The sequence below is a fragment of the Populus euphratica genome, unplaced genomic scaffold (assembly GCF_000495115.2).
Source record: "Populus euphratica unplaced genomic scaffold, PopEup_1.0 scaffold86.1, whole genome shotgun sequence".
Lineage (NCBI taxonomy): Eukaryota > Viridiplantae > Streptophyta > Magnoliopsida > Malpighiales > Salicaceae > Populus > Populus euphratica.
The window spans coordinates 303,312-328,627 of record NW_011499880.1 but is presented as its reverse complement, the minus strand read 5'-3'; the positions used below and the strand labels follow the sequence as shown (position 1 = coordinate 328,627).

Sequence of the window (25,316 nt, the reverse complement as noted above, 5' to 3'; positions counted from 1 at the left end):
ATTAAGGACCAGAAACGTATTTTTCATTACAGTTACAAATTTAAAAGATGGCATCTATTATCAAATATCAAAACTCTACCCTACCAATAATTATCTATATGACTTTTCATTTGGAATTAATTCAATAACTCTACCTTTTGTTCCTCATTCTTATCAGACGCTTTTGTTGCCGGAGATGAAATTTCATATGCTTCTCTTGCTTCATATTCACGTTATTACCCTTTCTTCAGTTCCCTTTATCATTCATTCTTCCACTCAATCAATCTAAATCTATTCCGGTTAGCATATTAAATTTATAACTTAATTGTGATATTAAAATAATTATATTAAAAATAAGTCAAAATTTTAATTATTAAATAATTCAATATAAAAGGTAAAATTAAAAAAAAACAAAAATAAATCCTAAAATAAATATAGGATTAAAATAACCCTTAAAATAAACAGTAATATCAATTCCCAGCAAATAAATTTCTCAAATTCCTCTAGAATATTAGAGCTGTAACACATTAATGTCAATCTTACCAGTTCAACATTTCTAGGAAATCTCTAAATCTTATAGGCTATATAACTACATATCATAAAATAAATATAACTTTTAATCTAATTATTTGATAAAACTAAAATTTTAACTTCAAAATTTGAAAAAAAAATTTATGGGGTTAAAGTTTCATGATAATAAGATATCGGGAATGATGGAACTCATTATGTGTAATTGTTTTTCTTTGTCTTATTGTATTTGAATTTTTTATATATATAGAGTTTGAAACTTTTAATTTAATTAATAGTTTAATATTTAAAAATTCTAATACTAAATGAGTTCTATCGGTTATGTATGTTTTAATTAAGAATTATTTTTTTATGAATGATTTTAGATATAAAAAAAAAGTAATATAAATAGATATGTCTAAATTATTTTCGTGAGAGATCCAGATTACTATTGAAAGTTTTATAAAATATCATATTTTTTTAAAAAAATCCCTCTAGAATGAGAGCTGTAACACGTAAACGTCAATCTTACCAATTCAACATTTCTTGGAAATCTCTAAATCTTATAGGCTATATAACTATTTATCATAAAATTCAGGCTTTTGATCCATGTTCATGATTGAAATCTCGTCCAAGAAAAAACTAAAACAAGGGGTCGTGGGAGCACCCTATCACCGGCCCTAGGCATGGCTGGAACTGAACAAATCTCCTGTAAGGTTATGAAAAGCATTAAAAAAGCTAATTAACATCTACGTATTGCAATAATTTTGCTCCTACAAGGGTACTATATATGTAGCATATAGCATCTGACAATGGCTTATTGCTACAATAATGCATCGCAAGAGGAGGGTAGCGGTAATACGAATGGGACCAATAAGTTCAACTAATTCATTAATAGTTCATTGACTTCTTTTCAAATTGAAGTGAAGTGGTGGAACAATACCAAGATCTCATATTCGACTTTAAACATTGTCTGCTTTGTTTAAAATCTGTTTAGAATTAATATTAAGATATAGCTTAATTAATTAAATTTTAAATTTATTTTTTAATAATTATAAGTTTAATTTTTTTTTAAATTACTAAAAATTTATATAATTATTAAATTTAAAATTCATAAAATCAATTGAGTTACGTGAAAACTAGTTTAAATATTTATATTAATAAAAAAAATCTATTTTAAATGTTGTTACTCATAAAAAAAATAAAAAGTTAAATTCATTCAACAAAATGATGTTTTGTTGAATCATCATGTTACAGGAAAAAAGGTTAATTAGAGGAGAGGAAATTAATAAAACACCACCATTATATAAAAATATTAATAATGATCATGATCATGATTAATAAAATTAATAATAGGAAATTATTATATTTGGGATTCTTGCCGTAAAAATTTCCAAAACAAAGACTCCCATCTACTAACAGAACTTGATAATATTGTGATTTTAAAATCGAGAGTAAGGAAATTTGCCTTCGGGTGTAAATTTGTCTCCCCTGCCTTATTTTCAAGGATGATCACTTACTCATAAATATATTAAAATAATAGAATTTTTTTTATTTTAATATTAATATATTAAAATCATTCCAGCATTAATGGCAACAATAAACCTCACTGATTTCTCCCACGCAATCTACCTTGTTTTACCTCACTGATTTCCAAAAGCAACATCGTTTATTTCTCCCACGCAATCTACCTTCTTCTACCTCACTGACTTCCATAAGCAAGTATTTCTTCTTGAACAAAAGACCATGTTGATATTCTTCTTGGAAGAACAGTAGCCCTAAACACTGTGTGGTGTCGGCACAGCTCTCGATCGAACCCACAACTTAATTTAGATCATTACAGTGGGTTCATAAACCGGGGAAGGTCAATGTCATATACTATATATATTTTTATCCAAGAGAAAGACACAAGATATCATATAAATCACTACAACGTGATCTTAGAATCTTTTTACGTTTAATAATACAAGAAATTCTAATTTACTATTTTACATGCTCTAAGTTTTAAAGATAATGTGGGCTCAAATATACTAGTAATATCAATTAAACTATTCCCTGCCAACCATCTATCAAGTAGTACAAACGACATCCAATATAGTTGCAAGAATTCATGCTCTCGAGTCTCATGAAGATTCACATGGTGCTTCGACTCAATATCCTCATGGATCTGGTTTTACTTTATAATATTAATTCAAATCATGGATTTTCCAACCTTAACAACATCGATGAAATATATATATATATTAATTTTATTTATTAAAATTAGAGTAAATCACTCGTATTGATCTACAAAGAGAGTGAGAGCACACCACTACCCGTTGCACAAATTGATTTTTTCTTCTTCTTTTTTTGGAAGTATTGATTTTCACTAGTATATATTAATGTTTTCTTTTTTATATGATTGATTTTCACTAGTATATATTAATGTTTGCTTTTTTTATATTATATATAATTATTAATTATATTATATTGTCATGGAGTATTGAGACTAATAATAAGGGATGAATATAATGTTTACTGATGAATATAAACTAGTATCCTCTATATATAATCCTTATTTCAAAAAGAATCTTTTCATTGATTTTTTTTATTTTGAATTTTCCTTTCATTGATTCATAATAATTCTCATGGTTATATCATAATGATTTTTCAGCTCTTAAAATAGTTCTTTTAGATGAACAAAAAATAAAGGACCGAAGAAAATAAAAGTTTATTAATAACATTAAGTTGATTAAAATGGTTTAAATATGTACGTGTTTTGAAAGACATTCTTGTTATGCCACGTAATTTCTTCTGTGAAGACACTAACATATTTATTTATGATATGATAAAAATTGATGAAATTGTCTTGCATAAGCTATGTATAAGGATTGTATTAAATACAATAATATTATGTCAAAAGTTTAATGATGGGTTTGGTTATTGGATGGTTAGGATATTATCTATGTTTGCTTTATAATATAATATAATATAATGATGAAATTGATATAAAATCAAGATTACTATATTAATTTATTGAAGGTATATTTAGACTTTGCCTTGATACTTATTTCAAGCCCTACAAAAGAAAAGGTCCACAATAGTTGTGGAAATCGCACCAAATCTCCCGTCGTGTTTGGAGGTTGAAAGAATTAATATCGACTCCCCTTGCCAGTTGCCGTATGACATGGTTGTTAAATAACAAAACTTTCTCACGGCAGCGCTTACTAGTTTTTTCCGAATGCCATAGCCAACAGGGACCACCGTGACAAGGTTCAGAGAGAGGAGCATCATCGTCCCATAGTCAAGACTTTGGATGGTATTTCGGGTGCTTGGTTTCCTAAACCAAGAGCTGCCTAACCCATCTTCTATACATCAAACCTAACTTTGACTTTGGCAGAAGCTAGTCTTCGACAGGCTCTGTCTAAAAATTCTAAAAAGTTAGATGGGAATTTGTCAAACAATGATATTTTAAAATACGTAGAAACATGTAAAATAGTTAATAAAAAAACATTATAGCTGACTGAACACAATCTCAATCCGTATCTTGCAGTGGATTGTGATTTGTGAGGAACGAGAAGGCTTCCTTTGGGACAACTATGGCATTATTATTTAGGATTACTGGAGGTTTGACACTGTAGTTCTGGTAAAAAAAAAAACTTCAGAAATATACTTTGTTAAAACGCTTTTATATCACATAATACTGAAAAACATCTCACAAGCTTTACCTTACAATCTATGGCTTTTTACTTTCAACTAATTCTTGAACTTCTATTACTCTGCTGTATCGTTTGTTTTTAAAATTGCAAAAAAAAAAAAAAAAGAGCAAGATTGATCTTGTTGAATTTTAATGACCCGATCAAACCTGACCAAGTTAGCATGGAAAAATTTTTAAAAAATAAAGAACGAGATAATAGTGTTTTGATTGACTCGATAATCCAGACACTCTTTTAGGTCAGTCCTGAACCCGAACTAGCAGCTACAGTGTTGCACAATTAACACCAAGTACATTGTGTATCATGATCTGGATTTCTAAAAAATGAGAATGTTGCAGTTTGAATTTTAATATTTGAGGGCTGGAAAATGCAACTCATGGCACATAAAGATTGGATAACCTTGATGTAATTGTATACACCTCTTGGATGTTTATTCATCAAAGAGCTTATTCCAAGCAGGGTGATACAACCATAATCCAACTATTGTTATAGATGCCTATTTTCAACTTGTGCAAGTTCATCTAGGTCTCGCAATCAAACTGTTTACTTTCTTTCACAAAAGAATATATTGCAACCGCAGTCTAGCAGGAGGCACAGGAAATTGCCTAGAACCACAGGTGATTAAGGGGGGAGTAAGAAAAACAGGCTTGTATAAACATCAGCAACGGGCAAAACATACATTTTAGTCGGTAAGCTTGCAAGACAGTCACATATTTAAATATTGGATTTTCTCAATTGGAAAAATTCATGAAGTGATGCAGGAGCACTCAGCTCTGCATTGAAATGTAAGTTAAAATGTGCCAAATGTCTATCAGCTCTAAATCATCATAGTAGAGATACCGCTGATGATATATTGAACATTTCTATATGAATAAAGTTGTGAAAAGCTAATTATCATTATACAAAACATGGATGAGCAGCTTCGATCCCCAATCCCCAAGCTGATGCTCGAAGTTGCTTCGCTCTGACAGCATAGTATAAAAACACTGTCTCGGCGATGATATAGTATATACACACAGGAACCTTTATCAGAAAAAGTGACAGAAACTGAGTTACATTCCCTGAAATACGTTCAAAATTTCAACAACATATGTTAAACTGATTTACTTACCCTGAAAGGTTCAAGATTTCAAGAACAACAACTGTACGTGAGATGAGCATAAAGGATTCTGAATTCTTTTCATATTTAGATTTAGGCCCCATTGGAAAGCACATTTACAAAAATTTGACTTTTTTTTTCAAATTAATATTTTTTATGTTTTTAGATCATTTTAATATGTTAAAGTTAAAAATAAATTTTAAAAAATAAAAAAATATTATTTCAAAACATTTCAAAACAAAAAATACTTTAAAAAGCAACCGCTATCATAATATTAAAGAGGCTCTTAACCTCAAAATATTATAATATAACCGCTATCATAATATTATAATATTAAAGAGGCTCTTAACCTCAAAACTTAAAGGGGAAAATCAATGAAATCAATGTGGCTAGAAAACTGTTTCATGGCAACTCGGCTGCAATTTGACACATCACACTGGAAGATTTCCTTCTTTCTTTCTTTCTTCCTTTTTTTTTTAAAAAAAAAGAAAAAACTTAATCCCTCATTCTGAGAACCAATTGCAGTAATCTCATATCTGTTAGAAAATTAATCAAGTGCAATTTGACTTGAGAAGGTAACTGTCAACATTCTCTCCAACCTGTGTTTCACCAAACATATTCTAATACCTTCATGTTTGCATCAACATAATCTACTGCAGCCAAATTATAATTTTATGACATCTGATTTTTACTCCAACAGTTTGTTCAGTTGTCTCCAAGTCATGTTAGAAAATTAAATTTAAAAGAGATCATGACAGGGAAAAATACTAACAGCAAAGAAGGTCATACCCTTGCAAGAGCATGTAAATCATGTTGCATCAGAATATCATGAATATTCAGAAGGCTTCAGAGATTCGAAGACTCCCAGCTAGCATAAACAGCTCCAATGAGCTTCTCATGCAAGGTGGTCCCAGAGCAAGCAACTATGCCCCTATCAAGACCTTCTAAGTACAAACCCCTTGAGAAGTCCAGGGGGTGGCCTCCAGCATCAGTTACCACACCACCAGCCTCTTCTACAATGATAACCCCAGCAGCATGATCCCATATCTTCTCTTTGTACCCTGACTGAGCAAATTTCATAAAGATCTCAGCATCACCTTGAGCTATGGCTGCATATTTCACCATGCTATGGACACGCAAGGGCTGTTTTCTGTCATCAAGAGTGTGAAAGGAATATATGAGGACCAAAACAGAACAGGAACCCTGCTACTTGTGAAACCTACCCACATGGATGTAAATGCAACCAAGGAAGTAGGCAAGCTCTCGCTCTAAAAACTTTGCAATGAACTAAAAGGAAAAGCAACTGAAAATCAAATAAATGACTTGAAAGGAGAAACAAGGAGAGCAGATGCTTTCTTTCCACTAATAAAAGCTTTAGCATGATATGACATAAATCATGCTTGATTGTACGCATAAAGCATTTGTTTTGGCAATTCAAAACAATACAAGGTAACTTAACTATATTTGCTCCTTTGAGGCAGTTATATTCTGTTTGTCCTCTAATATCTTAAAACCAGGAATTTAGACAACTTAGAAGACCGAGTTTTTTTCCACAATCCTGCTAAAATTGTTAAGACATTCATCAGGTTCGCAGTCATTGTTACCAAACTACTATATGAACATTGAAACATTAAGCTATAGAAGTTATTGTAAGATATAGTCTACCTCTTGTCTACCCCTTGTGCTAATGCTTTCAGTGAGAAATCCTTCTTCTAAAATTCATCAAGGAACTCAAAGAAAGAAACTTTACTACCATGCCTCTCCGATTGAGCATCAAAGAAGAAACAAGTCATTTAAAACTCTAGGCCTTAAAAACTTTCATTTTTTCATTTCTTGGTCAGTCGAAGTTAGCATCTGCCAAGCAACCATTTCAACCATGCAGTGGGAAGAATAGTTTAAACTCTAAACATGTAGGGAAAAGTAAAAGAAATACAACACACTTAAGCCCCATGCTGTGAGCAACTCCAGCACTGAAGGAATGGTTTGTGTTGGCTTTCTCCACTGGTTCACAGAAGGTTGCCAGTGCTGGGTCATCAATTGCAGAAACTTGAACTCTTTGTGCAGAATTTGACCACGTATGTTTCTTATTTCCATGTATTAACGGCTGCATCCATGCCTCACCACTGCCTCTCTGTGCATATAGCACGCATCCTTTTTCCCATGTGTCAGAAGTATCAGATATTTTTGGCATGCTCTGATAGGACTGATGATGATGATTTAGCCATTCTTTCTTCCGAGGGTAATTAGGGCACCCGAGCACTCCAATCAGAACTTTTCCCTCCTCTATCAATGCAAGAGCCACAGCATATTGCTCCCCACGCACAAATCCTAATGTTCCATCGACAGGATCGAGTACCCAATGTCTTCCAGTGCGTCCCCCAGTTGAGTTGCATCGGCTTATGGCCTCAAGAATTTGTGAGGTTCCAAGAGCTTCCTTGGGACTCTGAAGACCATATTTTGGTGCTTCGGCTAAGCATTCGTTCACAGTGTTCACAACAGCTGTTAGCAAACCTACTGAATCAGACTTTGAGAGAGTTTGAACATCTTCTTCAGCAACTATTGACACCTTTTGATTGCTAAAAGATTCTGACAGCATCAAGCTAACTGTTGCTTGAACACTCCAATCTGCTCAAGCAGTGGCACCAAGAGAATTAGTCAATTAGTATATGGTGAAATATACAAAAAAGAAAACAAAATGACTTAAGAAAGATAACACCTTGGAGACTAGAACTTTTGGCATGAATACGCCTACAAGTGCTTATGTACGCCAAACAATATCAAGCCCCATAAATAAATTGTTGAATTATCAACACCAAAGGAATATTAAAAGAGCAATTCTATTTGGTACACATTGCCAAATAAACTCTCTGTTTTTTCTTTTTTTCTTTTGGTTAAAGAAACAGGTTTCAAGCATTTAGCCCACTGCTTGAAAACATAAACAATGAACCAATTCCACATAGCATCCTAAGACGTTCTAATTCTTAGAAGCACAGAATATGGACGTCGTATTACTAGTAACCACGCCATTAATCAACCCTGAGCTTGTTCACCAGGAGTACAAAACATTCTTAGTTTTGAAACGGGCAACAGCAGAACTTTAAACAAGTTAATATTTCCACCGCAAAATTAAAGCGCGCACACGAACACCAAAGAATTAATTGCATTTCACATGAAAATATCATAGTATGAATATTTCCAATCACTCAAATTTCAATAATTCCAATGCTAACATTTCCCAATCCCTCTCTCGCTCAGCAACCAAAACAAACAATTACGAACACCACATTACAAATGCAGATCACCCAATTAAGCCAAAAACCTCATTCAAAGCACATCCAGTAAAAACTTAGGGATAAAAACAAACGAAATATAAAAAATTGAATTACCTGCAACAGTAACAAGAGATTCATCATCTTTAGACTTAACATGGTCATTACCAATCGAAGAAACCAAGCCCTCTTGAACTCGCTGGCAAAGAGAACAAGCCATGTGAACAACTCGAACAGCCACATCCAATTCCTTAGCGTAATTGTTCTCTCCCATGTTTTTATCTCGTTAACCAATGTTACGAGATGCAGGGTTCGGATTTCCAACAGCCCACCTCAGAATTTGTCCTAAAATTCTTCAAAAAAAAAAAAGAGAAAGAAATCACGTTCTTAACGCGAGATATTTGAGAGCCACATACTTTTGTTTGCTTTTTGACTAATTTTAGTGGCGGTCATTTGGTTGTAGCGTACTTTGGGGTTTTCTTTTCCAGCTTCTTTACGAAGAAGCCGAAACTATGTGGGTTCGAGACTTGTCGGTGCAGTAACAAGAGATTTCTTTTCTCGCACGTATGGGGTTTCAGGAAAAGTTAATTCGGAAAAATATCCTATCCCATCGGATTTTCATCACTTCTACCTTTTTTTTTTTTTTTTAGGGTTAAGTTGAAGAAAACTTCAGACAAGTTGAGGCCATTATCGGAAAAGAGATTTAGTTGAGTTTGGGTTAATAATTCATGTTTTATTCAAACACAAATCCCTTATATAAAAAATAATACCTTTTTATGTCTAAATTAATAGAGCATGGAGGAAAATAATGTATAAAAAGAAAAAAAAAATATATATATATATAAGTGAATGTGTCTTCTGGTCGTTTCCTAAATTGTTGTGTTGTGTTTATATATATGAATCAACATTGTGAAAGAGTAGGTTGTAGACATTTTGTGCACCCTATTTATGGAGAATAATTGTTTTATCGTGAACGGCCGCCTATGACATCGTGTTAAATTACATAATTATAAACCAAAAAATAATAAATTAAATCTAAAACTTTTATGATGAAAGATGAAAACTCTTGGTTAATAAGCATAAAAATTAGATCAAATAAAATAAAAATATATATGTAAAAGTATTTGTAGTTATGTTTGTTTGTTTGGAAAAGGTTTTTTAGAAATTATTTTTTAAATTTTTATGTGTTTGTTTGCTATTAGAAAAGTCAGTTAATTAAAAATATTTTCCTATCATAAATAAATTTGGTTTAATTTTTAAGAAAGTATTTTTTTTATTTTGGGAGGAAAAATATTTTTCAGATGTTGTGAAAAATTTAAAAATATTATATTATTTACTAATTGTATCAAATATGATCTTCAAACTTTTGATTAATGTATATTTTGTTTGAATCTTTTTTTTTAATTTCATCCCTTAAATTTTAATTTAATTTAATTTTTATATTAACTTTGTTTATGATTGTTATTTATTTTTCTCTTATCATGTAATTTTTTAATTTGTAAGATTTGTTTATTTTTTTAATAAACTTGAAAAAAATAAAACATTACAAAACTATTTTCCAGTTTATTTTTCATAACATAACCAAAAACTTAAAAGTGTTTTCTAACTTATTTTTTATGATACTATGAAACATATAAAAGTAATTCACTTTTTAGTAAATCACTTTTTTAAAAAAAAAACTACTTTCCAACAAATAAAAAAAAAAACTACTTTTCAACAAATAAATATAGCCTAAGATTTGAAAGAAATAACAAATGGGACTTAACAACTATAGCCTAAGATTTAAAAGAAATAACAAATGGGACTTAACAACTAGTGGCATTATCATAAATAAATGAAAATTAGTCTTCCTCTTAATGCTAGTTGAAGATGGAGTTTAAAATGAAGTTTTTAAAAAATTTAAATTTTTTTATGGTTTTACGTTATTTTAATGTGTTGATATTAAAATAATATGTTATTTTAATGTGTTGATATTAAAATGAATTTTTTAAAAAATAATATTATTTTAATATATTTACAAGCAAAAAATACTTTGAAAAGTAATTGTTAGTATTATCCCAAACACCCATTTAATAAAGTCAATGATTTGCAAAGGGGGGAAAACATGATTTTTTGTTCTTCCTCTCCTTCAATTCTTCATTTTCTCTTTAAATTTTAGGGCATGGAGAGTGAGAAATGAATGATTTCTACCCAAGTAACATAACCAAATTAGTATATATATAAAAAAAGAAACTACAGAGAAAGAGGGGTTGGAAAGTGATAAATTGAAAGAGCAGAAGAGAAATCTTTGGAATTGATGGCAAAAAGCTTATCAAAATTAGTCAATTCGTTGTGGTAAGGGACTTCTTTTCATTTAAATGCACCTTCCATGTTAATTTTTTAATAGGGGCTTGAAAATCCCCAAATAGGAAATTTTAGGGCTTATGTGAATTGATAGAAGAAGTGCAAATTTGTGTAAATTATTAGTTAATTGTGTTGAATACGACATGATTAAGGATTAAATTGAGAAAATTGAAAACCAATTGGGGAAAAAAATTAACATGTTTTAGATAATGTTGTTATATGTAAATTTGATGATAGTGTGTTTGAATCTTGATGATAATTTATATGAAGTAAATTGGTGACATGGGTTAAAAGCTTAGGAAGATGGAAATATGGGAATTGATAGACTTGTATGAGTTGGGTGTTTAAATCATGATGTATGCTTAGAAATTGATTAAGGACTTGTAATCTAAATGCCTGTAACAACGTAAAATTGTTGAATTATCAATTATTATGGGTTTATTGTATAAATATAAAAATTATGTGTGTATTATAAACTGGCATAAACTATATTTTTAAATAAACATAGAAAAATATGAACTATTTGTTGAGGTGGTATGCCTTGATATTATTCTTTAAATTTAAAATTATTAAGAAACTAAATATTTGCACATAATATATTATAAATCTTATCAATTTTACCATATATATAAATCTTCAAATAATCACAAATGACGAAGCAATCTCGGCACCATTTCTTACAAATGCCGGATCTCCTTGTAGTTTGTTGTTTAGACAAAATAACATTAGTTGTCGTGTGAAAGCTATATTTGTCACTTCTCAGTTTTTTTTTATATATATATATATATATATATATAGTGCATCAATAAACTGATTCATTTACTTTGACAAGGAAAGCTGGTTAATCTTGACAGCTGGAGAAGCTACATTTTCCAGATTCTAAGAAAGGTCCAATATGAACTGTTTTACAAGCATTGAATGCCGTGACCCATCTTTTCCGAGACATCTCCCATCTAACTCTCTTACTAATCAATTATTATCACATTAGATGGCTTTAGCTCGCATAAGGTTCATGTTTATACTAGTAAATTTAGTAATTGACTAGATATTTCTCTGCGTTGCGTTACGAGTACAATTAAATTTTTTATTCAATGTTAAAAAATACTTGAATATTGGTAACATATGTTTTATAAAAAAATTATGTAAAGTTTAACTTAATATAGTGGTTTTATAGATATAAACTCTGAACTATCAATAAAAATATAATTTAATTAAAAAAATCAACTAATAACAAGATAATAATATATTATATTTATTCTAATCAACTTGAATTTACTCAGATTGATTTAAGTTAACATGTCATATTTTTAACCTAGATCATACCCTAATAATTTTGTAGAAAGAGTATACTCGAGTTAACCTGTTAAACATTAATTACAAGATCAGTATAATTGCATAAAAAAATTAAAAAAAAATTATGAAGCTTAGTTCTTGATAAATTCAATATAAAATAATGAAATTAACAAAAAAACCAATTAAAAAAAGACACAGAAAAACCACTTGAGTTAATCCGAGTTAACCAACCAAACTTGTGATCCAATTCATGAGTTCAGAATAATTTTATAAAAAGCAAATCAAAATAAATTATGAAGATAATTCTCAATCAACTCAATATAAAATAATAAAATTAAAAAAACATAAATTAAAAAAACTGAGGTAGTTGAGTTAATCTATGACCTTTGTCATGAGATAATATAACCCTATAAAGATTAAATAAAAAAATTATAAAGCATAACTCATTATCAATCTAATATTAAATGATTAAATTAAAGAAAAAATCAATTAAAAAAATATTTTTAGTCAACTCAAATTAATTTATTAAACCTAGATTACCAAATCAGGATAACTCTATAGAAAAAAAATATTATTAAGTCAAATTTACAATTAACTCAATGTTAAAAAATGAAATTAAAATAACATGTTAAATTTTAAAAAAATATAAAAAAACTTTAATCAATTTGGCTAACTTATAAAACTCGTGATCTAAGTTATGAGACATGAAGTCTGAACTATCAATAAAAATACAATTTAATTAAAAAAATCAACTAATATCAAGACGATAATATATTATATTTATTCGGATCAACTTCGATTTACTCAGATCGATTTAAGTTAATCTGTTATATTTTTAACCTAGATCATATTCTAATAATTTTGTAGAAAGAGTATACTCGAGTTAACCTGTTAAACATTAATTACAAGATCAGTATAATTGCATAAAAAAATTAAAAAAAAATTATGAAGCTTAGTTCTTGATAAATTCAATATAAAATAATAAAATTAACAAAAAAATCAATTAAAAAAAGACACAAAAAAAACCACTTGAGTTAATCCGAGTTAACCAACCAAACTTGTGATCCAATTCATGAGTTCAGAATAATTTTATAAAAAGCAAATCAAAATAAATTATGAAGATAATTCTCAATCAATTCAATATAAATTAATAAAATTAAAAAAACATAAATTAAAAAAACTGAGGTAGTTGAGTTAATCTATGACCTTTGTCATGAGATAATATAACCCTATAAAGATTAAATAAAAAAATTATAAAGCATAACTCATTATCAATCTAATATTAAATGATTAAATTAAAGAAAAAATCAATTGAAAAAATATTTTTAGTCAACTCAAATTAATTTATTAAACCTAGATTACCAAATCAGGATAACTCTATAGAAAAAAAATATTATTAAGTCAAATTTACAATTAACTCAATGTTAAAAAATAAAATTAAAATAACATGTTAAATTTTTAAAAAATATAAAAAAACTTTAGTCAATTTGGCTAACTCATAAAACTCGTGATCTAAGTTATGAGACATGACAACGCTATAAAAATAAAATATAATAACATAAATTTAAATTTTTAATTAATTTAATATTAAATGATAAAATTGAAAAAAAAAAAAATGAAAGAATTAAAAAAAAAAAAACTTGAATCATAAAAAAAAATAAAACTAAATTATAAAAAACTTAAATTTTAAGGGGTATAACTACAATAATTAGACCTTAAATTTATTATTTAGAAATTATTAATTCAAATCTTATAAATTTTTAAAATTATTATAAATTTATATAGTTATTAATTTTAAAATTTATAAAATTAATTAAAAAATATATAACTTGTTTAAATATCTATATTAACAATAATAAAAATTAAATCAGCAACCAAAGTCCACATCAGAGCTTCTTTTTCTTTTCTCCCTTTCATCATATGGGCACCCACCTGATAGTTACGAATCCATCAAATCAACAGCCTAAAAATTTATTTTGCAGTTACACAACGACAAGCTCATCTCAACTTAACCTAGAGACCCTGGCTTATATTGTACAGCTGTCAACCACTAACACCATCGTCATAATGGCCGATGCAGGTTTTGTTAGATAAAAAAATTGAAGATAGAAACAAACAAGGAAGTGATTTGGAGATGTAAAAATATATTTTTAAAGTATTTATTTATTTTAAATATATAAATAATAATTTTAAGATATAATTAAATTCTTCAAATATCTAAAAAATATATATTTTTAAATTCTTCAAACATCTAAAAATATTTTATTTTGCATTTTTCTATATAGTAACATATTTTAATAAACTTGAAAACATTACAATAAAACATTATATCTTTTAATATTATAAATATTTAAGAAACTCACTAAGTGAATACTTCTATCATAACTCTCACTTTATTTACTGTATAATATATAAAAACTCACATTTATAAATACTTAAAAAAATTTCAATGTAAAATAACTATTTATTATTATTATTATTATTCATTAACAAACTACCGACAGATCCCCTCGAGATTAGATGAAACATGTGCATAGAAGTACCTCGTTGGTTTCCTTGCCACATGTCAGTTATCTAACGATCAGCACCATACCTAACAGTAGCCATGTAGGAGTATAAATACCATGACAAGCACACTTGCCATTAGCACACTGCCAAGCACACGAATAACCTCAAAAATCTCTTAAATATTTCATTGCAATATAATGGTTTGTTTCTGTTTCTTGGTGGACCAAACAAGGAAGGTTAGAAGATTCAAGCCGGTAGCCGGGTCATGTTCAAGGTGCGGTCATGGTGCAAGCGTGGCTGATATGAGAACTTCAACAAGATTTTGTCATGTTCCATTTTACTGGGATTCTTGGAGAGCTATTATTTGTACCTTTTGTGGAGCTATTCTCAAATCTTACAGATGAATTTTCGAGCTATATACATATACATACATACATACATATATATATACATATATATAAGTTTTGGAGCTATATGTACACACACATAAATCTATGATCACTTGACTTCATTGGCTCTCTCTTTCTCCAACTTCTTCTGTTTTTTACTCCATGTTATGCATGAATCTTCGCGCAATAATATGCCTTCTGAGGGATTGACTTTGGTTTAAGGGTATGTTATTTTATTTCTCATTTTCTGGGTAACGGATGGAGGATACTCTGCCACTTTGGTGCCGCAGCTACTTAATATTGCTACTGTATGTTTAATTTCTTCTGCTGGAAAACAATGCTAGGTCTAGGAATGCTTGGAGATCAAGCAGCTAGTTCATAAGTCAGCGAATGAATTGTACAGTTCATCAAGTATTAATTAGAAAACGTAGAAAGAACCCATGTAAATGAATATATACTCGAACTATCATAAAGGATATTTACATCATGAATCATGCAAATAGTTTTAAATTCTTGCCAGCTTAATTTTTATCTTCTCTGGATTGTTTTTCCGAATTTGAACAGGTCTTGCTTGACACAGACCCTTCTCATTGTGCGTAGGTAATTAAACAAGAGAGAAGTGTGTTTTCATCCAATGGAAACAGCAATTTCATTAGACTAAGCTCAAAGCACATTGCTTGGATGTGTTTTCGTTAGTCTGAAACTGAGATTTGCGTTTCCAGGCACAAGTGCATGCTATCCTGATACCTAAAATTGATTAAAACCACACATCGGATGTCAAAGTTTTGAGCACAAATATATATATATATTTTTCAAATGTTCACATAGAAATGTGATGGGGACTATTTGAATGAAGGGGAAAAGGGCAAGCTTGCAATGCCAATAATCCAAGCTTTTAATGCTCGGTATAAAAAGTCCAGATCAAGAGCACTGCCTAAGATTTTTAATAAAAAGTTCCTTGTAACCTAGGCGATGCATGTGGAGCTTGCCCTCCAAGCTAATTGGCCCTTGAAAAGCAGCGAAAGAGACTGCAAGAAAATTCAGAAGAGTAAAAGAAAAAAAAGGAAAAAAAAGACACTGTTAACGTTTATCATGCTGTCGAAGGAATCATTTCTACATAGATGAGAATATTATGCTTAAAATATCCGATTTTGTAGAAAGGTTATTAATTTTTCGATTAATGATAATTATTTACATATCCAGAACATGACAGGTACAAATAATTGATTGGGCTAACAGGATGCATCACTGGAAAAAAATAATTAAATTCCAAATGTTAGGACTTAAATTCTGATGGAATTTCATCTCCATTCAATATTTGGAATAATATTTTTTTTAATTTTTAAAATTAACATGTCAAAATAATCTGAAAAAATTAATTTAAAGTAAGAAAAAAATTAAAAAATATTTATTTTTTAAAAAATATTTTTAAAATATAAAAACAAACCAAATAAAGATACTGTAGCTATAATTGTGATTGTGATTTTTTATTTTATTTTTCGGTTAATTGTGAGTGATTGAATTTAAGTTTTCTCCGAATCTGTTAAGAATTCATTTATTGGCTAAGACTTGTCAAAGGCTAAGCATTTTGAACATTAACATCCCTAGTTTTGACAGGAACGTGATCACGCCACGCTGCTTAGCATAAATGGGTGCTTCCCGGAATGGGACACCATGTTGAACTCTAGGTTATTCTCTCTCTATTTTTTTTTCCCCTTGACGGTGGGTAAAAATTAGTTGGGATTCCACGCGCTTTCAAAACAAAAAAAAAGAAGAAAAAACTAAATGCCACGACAGCGTGATGTTGTTGATTTGTGTCATGCTTGTGTGTTATTATAGTTTTGTGAAAAAAATTATTTAAAAATAAAAAAATTATATGAAGAAAAATTATAATTATTCATAATATTAAAATATATAAATTTAAAATTTTAATTAATTTAATATTAAAAAAATAAAATTAATAAAGATAATTTTAAAAAATTATAACAAAAAAACAAAAAAAACCATGTAAGGAAATACTATAGTAATAAATAGTGTTTTATAAGAAAATTTACAGTTGTAATTAAATTTTTCACCAGTTTGGTATGAAAAAAATAAAATCGATAAATATAATTTTTTTAAAAAATAAAAAATTATGTAGAGAAATACTATAATAATCCACAATATTTTTTAAAAAAATTATAAAACTAAATTCTCAATTAACTCAATATATTTTTTTTTTAAATAAATATAACAAAACAAAAAAAATCAATTTTCCATTAAAAAACACATTAGGAATCCTAATACTATTTGAACATATCGCCTCTGTAAACCCAACAACTTTGGTAGTGTCTATTTATCAGTTCCAATATTTTCTGTAATCTTTTCAAATCTAGATGATATAAGCATTATGGTTTTGTGTTCTAAATATAGGAGGTCATTTATTTTCTAATGTTTAATTAATGTTTAACCAAGGATTCACAGTATATACATTCAAATTCTTCTTTTTTTTTTTATTAACATGGGTGTCCGGGCCAGCTTGCATGCACCACGATTAATCCCACGGGCCCTGAAGTTAACGACCATGTAAGTCTCTAGTGGCCATCATATGAGCAACCAAGGACTCGAACCTGAGACCACAGAAAAAACAAACCCCTTAGTCTCAAATCTTTATCACTTCGTCACCACCTAGATGGTTTATACAATTTGAAGTGGTGAAATTATCAGATTTGTCGTTGTAGAAAGATTTTGATACCTTATCACCGTGTTATTTTTTCCACTAATGGAACTCATAATGTAGCTAATTCTTTAATTGGTAAATGATTTTTTCAAATCGGATATATAAATAAAATCTATTTATCAGTTCCAATATTTTCTGTAATCTTTTCAAATCTAGATGATATAAGCATTATGGTTTTGTGTTCTAAATATAGGAGGTAATTTATTTTCTAATGTTTAATTAATGTTTAACCAAGGATTCACAGTATACATTCAAATTCTTAAATGGATTTGAAGTGGTGAAATTATCAGATTTGTCGTTGTAGAAAGATTTTGATACCTTATCACCGTGTTATTTTTTCCACTAATGGAACTCACAATGTAGCTAATTCTTTAATTGATAAATGATGGTGAGAGTTTTTTCAAATCGGATATATAAATAAAATTACAATTGTGGACAACCTAGGAAAAACCAAAAAAAAAATTCTAAAAAACTTAATGGACAGCTCTGAAATATAAAAGATGAGATACTACTTGAAAAGTCAATAATAAATTTCAGATTTTAAATTTGTTTTTAAAAATTTTTATTTTGAGTTTTATAAATTTTAAAATTATTCAAAGTTTATATAATTATTAATTTTAAAATTTATAAAATTAATTAAAATATATACAAATCAATTCAAATATCCATGTTAATAAAAAATATTCACCCCTACAAGTATAGAATCATGTTGTATAACATGTTGGTGCATTATGTGGAGTTTACGGGTTAAAACAAACTACAAGTATAGAATCATGTTATATAACATGGTGGTGAATTATGTGGAGTTTACGGGTTAAAACAAATTTCTTGATGATTTTTATCTTTAAACAAAACTTTAAATAGCATAAAATTTATAATTTTCTGAATGACTAATATTAAATATTAAGAAAATATGTAGGAATTATAAATATATTCCACTTTAAAAACATTGATCCAATGGTTAATTCCCTTTCTTATTATTATATACTTTTTTAATATTTAGCATTCCTCAATTGATATTTTTATGTTTATTAATGATCTGTTTGTTTTTGCGTTTTAAAAGTATTTTTAAAAAAATATTTAGCATTCCTCAATTGATATTTTTATGTTTATTAATGGTCTGTTTGTTTCTGTGTTTTAAAAGTATTTTTAAAAAGAATTAATTTTTTTTTTTATTTTTTTATTAATTTCAAATTAATATATTTTTAGTGTTTTCAAATCATTTTGATGTACTGATGCCAAAAATAATTTTTTAAAAATAAAAAAAATCATTGACATGTATTTTGACACGAAAAATTATTCAAAAAACAACAATAACTACACTTCCAAATAGGATAGTAAAGCCATTTTCTAGGTTTTTACCATAAAATAAATCATCAAGATAATTTTTAAAAGAAAAAAAGAAAAATAAAGATCTTTATTTAAATTGTTCCATGTATGTTTTAGACTGAATATGTGCTAGGGCTCTAAATTATGTTATTAGAGTTTATATAATATTTTTTTATGTTTTAGACTAATTAGAATATGTGCTGGGCTCTAAATTATGTTATTAAAGTTTATATAATATGTTTTTGTGAAAATAAATTGAAATTTATATTTTTTATTCAAATCCCTCAAAATCTTATTTTTCAGTGGCTGAAGGTCGCTGAAATTTGTTGTAATAGACCACACATTATTTATTGTCGGCTTTATTTTTTGACAAAAGATTAGAAACCTAGAGCACGGCCTAGTCCAAGCCCGCCTAGAAGTTCCTAGCCTCTCTTAGCCCTTTTAGACCTTTATATATATATATATATATATTCAATTTAAATAAATAATCACAATCAAGTTTAAAAAATAATTCAATTATTTCATTTAAAATTTTTTTAGATATTTTTATAGTTATATTTGCATAAAAACAATGTAGATTTTTTTTTTGAAAACTAGTTTATAAATCATGATAAGTTTGCTTTTGATAAAAATAGACATTATTTTTTATCAAAACAGAAATTAAATAAATAAATAACGAAAAGGGAGTTTTCTTTAAAAAAATACATTTTTCTTCAAAATTTAAAACATATTAATTCTTATGATGTTTTATTTTAATTGGTTTGAATTTTTATTCAAACGACCATACCATTAAAAAAAATAACAACTTTGTTAAATAAAAAAAAAATAAATAAAAAGAGGGGATTTTAACTTAACAAGAAAACACATTTTTTCCTTTAAGATTTAAATAATTGAAGTTCTGTGAAGTATTTTTAGTCGCTAAAAAATAAATATAAATTGGTTTTGAGGATTTGTTTTTTAAAAAAACACCAACCTAGCAAGAAGTAAAAGAAAAGGAAATTCTTACATAATAAATAAACTATAAAAACTATTTAATTAAAAATCGGCCCCAAGCTTAAAGGTTTGGAAAGGTTAATAGGTGTTCTTGTCATCGAGCCGGGCTGATTCTTGATTTAGAAGTGGATGCGAATCCAACTCAGTCTCCCTGGTTAGCTGGACAGGGCAGGTTTCTATCTCTTTTCACTTCCAGGTCCGAGTCTTGATTTTGAAGACCAATGACCCAGTCGATGAACCCTAGGTTTAGTAGCTTACACATACATTACATGATATATATACATATATATACACAATTTCCTCTCGCATGTATAGTTAGTTGCAAAAGAAAAATAAAAATAATTTATACTCAATGAAAAATCTCCTGTCTTAGATGCTATAATCTCCCTAATAGTGTTCTAACATTTGGCATTGCTCGGGGAACAAATCACGTGAAAGCCTATATAAGATTCAGACAATAAATAGTGAAATCTTATTAATTATTTTATAAATTTAATTAAAAATATATAAAAAATAAAGAAAATAAATTCATGATCCACTAATAATAATATCTTTATATAGAATTTTTCTCTGCTATTTATATTTATTTTTTATTTAAAATGGATCCTTGAAATAACTAATATGATATTAACAAAAAATTTCTTGATTTTTTATTATTTGAATTTTTTTGTATTATTATTTTAATAAATAAAGCTTAATCCTAAGCTAAGAAAACAAAAGTTAAAACTTAAGACCCTAGCAATAACAAATATTAATTTGAAAACTAAATCCATCTTCCCAATTTTATAATGAGAACTTGACTTTAATTTTCAAGTTAAAACTTGCATGACCAATTATGCCACTCTACTCCTGTTATAAGAGATCATATATAGACATTAACATGTTTGGAACCCGTAAAATTGCATTCAACTCATGAGGTTAAATCAATTTATTTATTTGGAATTCTTTTGAAAGTATGGATTTGAATTTCCATTATATAAATAGCTATAAAAAACTTGTTTCTTCTATAAGTGGAATATAATTTTTAGAGAGTTTTCATTTTCTTCAAAATATATTAATAAAGAGTTTTTTAAAATTAATTTTTTATTTACCTCTAATTTATTTTAATCATACTGATATTTCATGTTAAAGAACTTTTGTTAAAAAATAAATTTCAACAAGATTTTAACTCCAAAAATAAATAAACTTCACTTTTAATTCTACCTCAGATATATCCATTAATTAACCATATTTTAAATAAATTTTTTCAATATTATTTTGTTAGCACAACAGATAAGGTTATATTTGTTTTTGTGTTTCAAAAATATTTTTAAAAAATTTAATTTAATTTTTTATTTTTTTTATTAACTTCAAATTAATATATTTTTAGTGTTTTCAATTATTTTAATGTGTTGATTGTTAAAAATAATTTTTAAAAAATAAAAAAAATTATTAATATATATTTAAGCATGAAAAAGTAATTTGAAAAATAATAATAACTACACTTTCAAAAATATACTCGTTAGTCCTTGGTAATAGTATTTATCGGACTGCATTTGTCCTATATTATTCACAAGTAGTGTAATTAAAATTTACAAAGTAATGAAATAAATTTTTATACTATGATAAGCAAATACATAATAGTCGGCCTTCAAATAATCATGGGAAAATCCATGATTCTAGGTATCTTTGATTCCCCCACCCCTAAAATGACAAATCTTGTATGTCAAATCTCATATGGTGTTAGGTAAGATCGTTTGAAAGGGAAGTGGGCACGGGTGAGTTTTATATATGATGAAAATCATAGACATTAATTTGAATTTCAATAAGTTTATAACTATGATTTGTCGTGTTATAAGAACAAGAGAGAGGAGCTATACACTCATAATTTCAATTTTATTGTCTGACTGCTAAAATACATTTTAGTGAATAAATAAAATTTTAATTTATTTATCATTCAAGTATTAAATTGATAATTTTAAATTAAGAGCAAAATACACAACAATAATACAACTAAAAATCACACACAATATTCAATTTTCTAAGCTATAATTTTTTTTATATAATTTACTAACTTCGTATCAGAAAGTTTTTTATTTTGATAAGAAATCAGTTTATGTAAAGGAGCGCAGAGCAGCTTAAACTAATCAAAATTCTTTGGTTCAAGTTGTACATGTGAAAAATTTAAATTTAAAATTAAATATTTATGAATTTACTGAAGATGATCAAATCTAATAATCCATTGTACAATCACAAAATGGCAAGATGAAGGATCCGATTTCGAACTCAGCATAGAAAACTGGAGTGTTTATTTGTTTTTATATTTTAAAAATATTTTTTAAAATTTGGAATTTTGAATTTTTTATTTTAAATTAATATATTTTAGGTGTTGTTAAATTATTTCGATGTGTCGATATTAAAAATAATTTTTTTAAAATAAAAAAATATTATTTTAATATATTTTAAATTAAAAATACTTGAAAAAATAATTATAAATATACTTTCGAACCATGAAATCTTTATCGCGTGATTTCCGATTAGGCCATTTTTAACAGTATTTGATCTTCTTTTTCATGCAATTAACCACGCAAGTAATGCACGTTAGGCCGGATGGACCCACACACGAAGCCTCCTCATTTATTAATCCTTAAATATCCGTTACATTGAAAAAAAAAACATGCCCCTTTCGCATGTATCTTGAGTGATTGGCTAGAAATCTCCATCTTGTGGTCAATGATAATTTTCTAGAGAATAAGATTATCAACAGACAATTAAAAATACTAAAAGGTAGAGAGAGAAAGAGCTTATAGTGGCGGGGGGGGGGTGCTTTGGTGCGGCTGTTCATAAAAAAAGAAACAAAATAACGCATACGACTGTTTTGATGTCAAGGCGTCCGCTGTGATGCATGATTCCGTCACTAGCTGTCGTTTCTACCGCTGGGGGAGGTATTGTTAACGACGTTGAGATAATGACAGCTTTTTATTATTATTTTTAAATAAGGGATATTTTAGAATTAATTTATGTATCAATTAAGTTAATTAGATAATTTTTAAATTATATTCTCATATCGGATTTGTGCATTTAAATAAAATTTAATAAATTTATCTACATATTAGTTTGGATATTTAAACCTAAAATACAAAGAAAAAAGTTTTTTAATCATAAGATAATCTACCGAAATTAAAACTTATTTTCTTTAATTTTTTTAAAAGTCAATATGAATGCCTAATAATTATGTTAGTTAACTACAAATTAAATTATAATTTTAAGTTTTTTATCTCAAGTTTTTTTTGGTAGATCTATGTTTAATGAAAGAAATTTCTGATAGAAAATATAATAAATATTGTTTATTTATTTTTTATTTTTTTAATATTATACCACCATATTAAAATAATAAAAATATTAATTTTTTTAATTTAAAGTGAAAAAGCAATCAAATTTAAACTACCTAGAATTTAACGACGTGAATGTTATTAATTAATTAGTGTATGCCAGGTGTACCAAACGGTGATATGACACCGTTATCTGACGCCGCCTAGTCTGTCCCTTCTCAATCTTAAAGCCGCGTTAAGCGGGTCCCATCAACCATTTCCCTTCTTCGAAAAAAATTCAATGGTATTGATTATTCTTTTATCTAAAAAAATATCAAAGTTTTAAATATATTTTTAAGATTTTTTTAATAATTTTGATATATATATATATTAAAAAATATTATTTAAATATATTTATAATTAAAAAATAATTTTAAAAAGCAACAAATATCATATCACCAATCACACACTAAACCATTTCACTTGAAAAACAAAACAAAACTATAAATAAATAAATTGGTCTTGTATATAAATTATTCTCAAATTGTTTTAGCCTGTAGCCTATTAAATTATTTGTGCTTCACCAATAAAACATTTAGTCTAATAATTTAAAACTCAAAATCGATAACATAAAAGGAAAATAATCTCAATGCGAGAATTAATATCATCTACAGCAAGAAAAAAAAATTATGAAAATAGAAGTGTGCATCCTCAAATTCCCCCAACCACACAAATTAAGAAATTTAGGATTAGCTTCCGCACAAATAATTATTTTCTCTTGCTTCTGTTTTTAGATATTTTAAAAAAATATTATTGGTTTGAAAAAAAATATCAAATTAATATTTATCCAGTGTTTTTAAATATTTTTATGTGCTAATACGAAAAATAAAAATAAAAATTTAGAAAAATTAAGATATTTTTAAATAAAAATATTTTAAGAAACAATTAATATAAAAATTGTGAAACATAAATAACCACACAAATAAACTTCGCACATAACTTACAAAAAAATTTAAAAATATTTTTTGATAAAAAATAAAATTTTTATTATTATTTTGGAGATAAGTACGATTTTTTTATATATAACTTTGTTAGTGTAACCTTTAAATTATTTTTTTTTTTTTATGAAATCAACAGCAATAATTATCAAAATATATATAATAATAATAATAGTTGAGTTTTTTTTTTCGAATGAAGCAAGAAGTTTCCATCCTTTGTCTATATTATTGGTTTAAAAAAAAATATCAAATTAATATTTATTCAGTGTTTTTAAATATTTTTTATGTGCTAATATGAAAAATAAAAATAAAAATCTAGAAAAAATTAAGATATTTTTAAATAAAAAATATTTTAAAAAACAATTAATATAAAAATTATGAAACATAAATAACCACACAAATAAACCTCGTACATAACTTTACAAAAAAATTAAAAAATATTTTTTTGATAAAAAATAAAATTTTTATTATTTTTTTGGGATAAGTACGATTTTTTTATATATAACTTTGTTAGTGTAACCTTTAAATTCTTTTTTTTTTTTTATGAAAGCAACAGCAATAGTTATCAAAATATATATAATAATAATAACAGTTGAGTTTTTTTTTTCAAATGAAGCAAGAAGTTTCCATCCTTTGTCTTCTTCTTGTGGGTCCTCCTTTTTCACTGGTAAATGACAGCCTCATCACCAGCCTGGAAAGCAAAGGGTTTGTATAAGCAAACATCAGCTGCGGTGTGTTTGGGAGGGTGAATTGTTTTTAATTTAAAAATATATTTAAATATTTTTTTGTTTTTCAAAATTTATTTTTACATAAATATATTAAAATAATTAAAAAATATTTTAAAAAATAAATTTAAAATAAAAATAAAAATGATTTTTTTAATATAAAAATCCAGTTAAAACTTT

At 27.2% G+C, this 25,316-nt stretch overlaps 1 protein-coding gene across 3 annotated transcripts; it reads right to left on the bottom strand.

Moving 5' to 3' along the window:
- Positions 1 to 4,782: 4,782 nt before the first annotated feature.
- Positions 4,783 to 9,117, bottom strand: HL (HAL2-like protein). Of its 3 annotated transcripts, XM_011031118.1 has the most exons (5): positions 8,667 to 8,742; positions 7,997 to 8,052; positions 7,221 to 7,905; positions 6,070 to 6,430; positions 4,783 to 5,242 (listed from the first exon to the last, which is right to left on the bottom strand). In XM_011031118.1, exons 3-4 carry the CDS (start codon positions 7,874 to 7,876, stop codon positions 6,127 to 6,129), a joined length of 960 nt encoding a protein of 319 aa, XP_011029420.1. In that variant the 5' UTR covers positions 7,877 to 7,905; positions 7,997 to 8,052; positions 8,667 to 8,742; the 3' UTR covers positions 4,783 to 5,242; positions 6,070 to 6,126. The 3 variants fall into 3 exon arrangements, with proteins under 3 accessions (XP_011029420.1, XP_011029418.1, XP_011029419.1); XM_011031116.1 differs by lacking the exon at positions 7,997 to 8,052 and having other exon boundaries at positions 8,667 to 9,117; XM_011031117.1 differs by lacking the exon at positions 7,997 to 8,052 and having other exon boundaries at positions 4,783 to 5,204; positions 8,667 to 9,117.
- Between the last annotated feature and the right edge of the window lie 16,199 nt (positions 9,118 to 25,316).

Bases quoted from the DNA above. Each gene is read 5' to 3' on its own strand.
- HL (XM_011031116.1), bottom strand. From the start codon at position 8,823: ATGGGAGAGAACAATTACGCTAAGGAATTGGATGTGGCTGTTCGAGTT. The intron at 7,906-8,666 runs GTAATTCAATTT...CTGCTTGAGCAG, and splicing joins ATCTCTTGTTACTGTTGCAG to ATTGGAGTGTTCAAGCAACA. The intron at 6,431-7,220 runs GTGTGTTGTATT...TCTTGATGACAG, and splicing joins GCTCACAGCATGGGGCTTAA to AAAACAGCCCTTGCGTGTCC.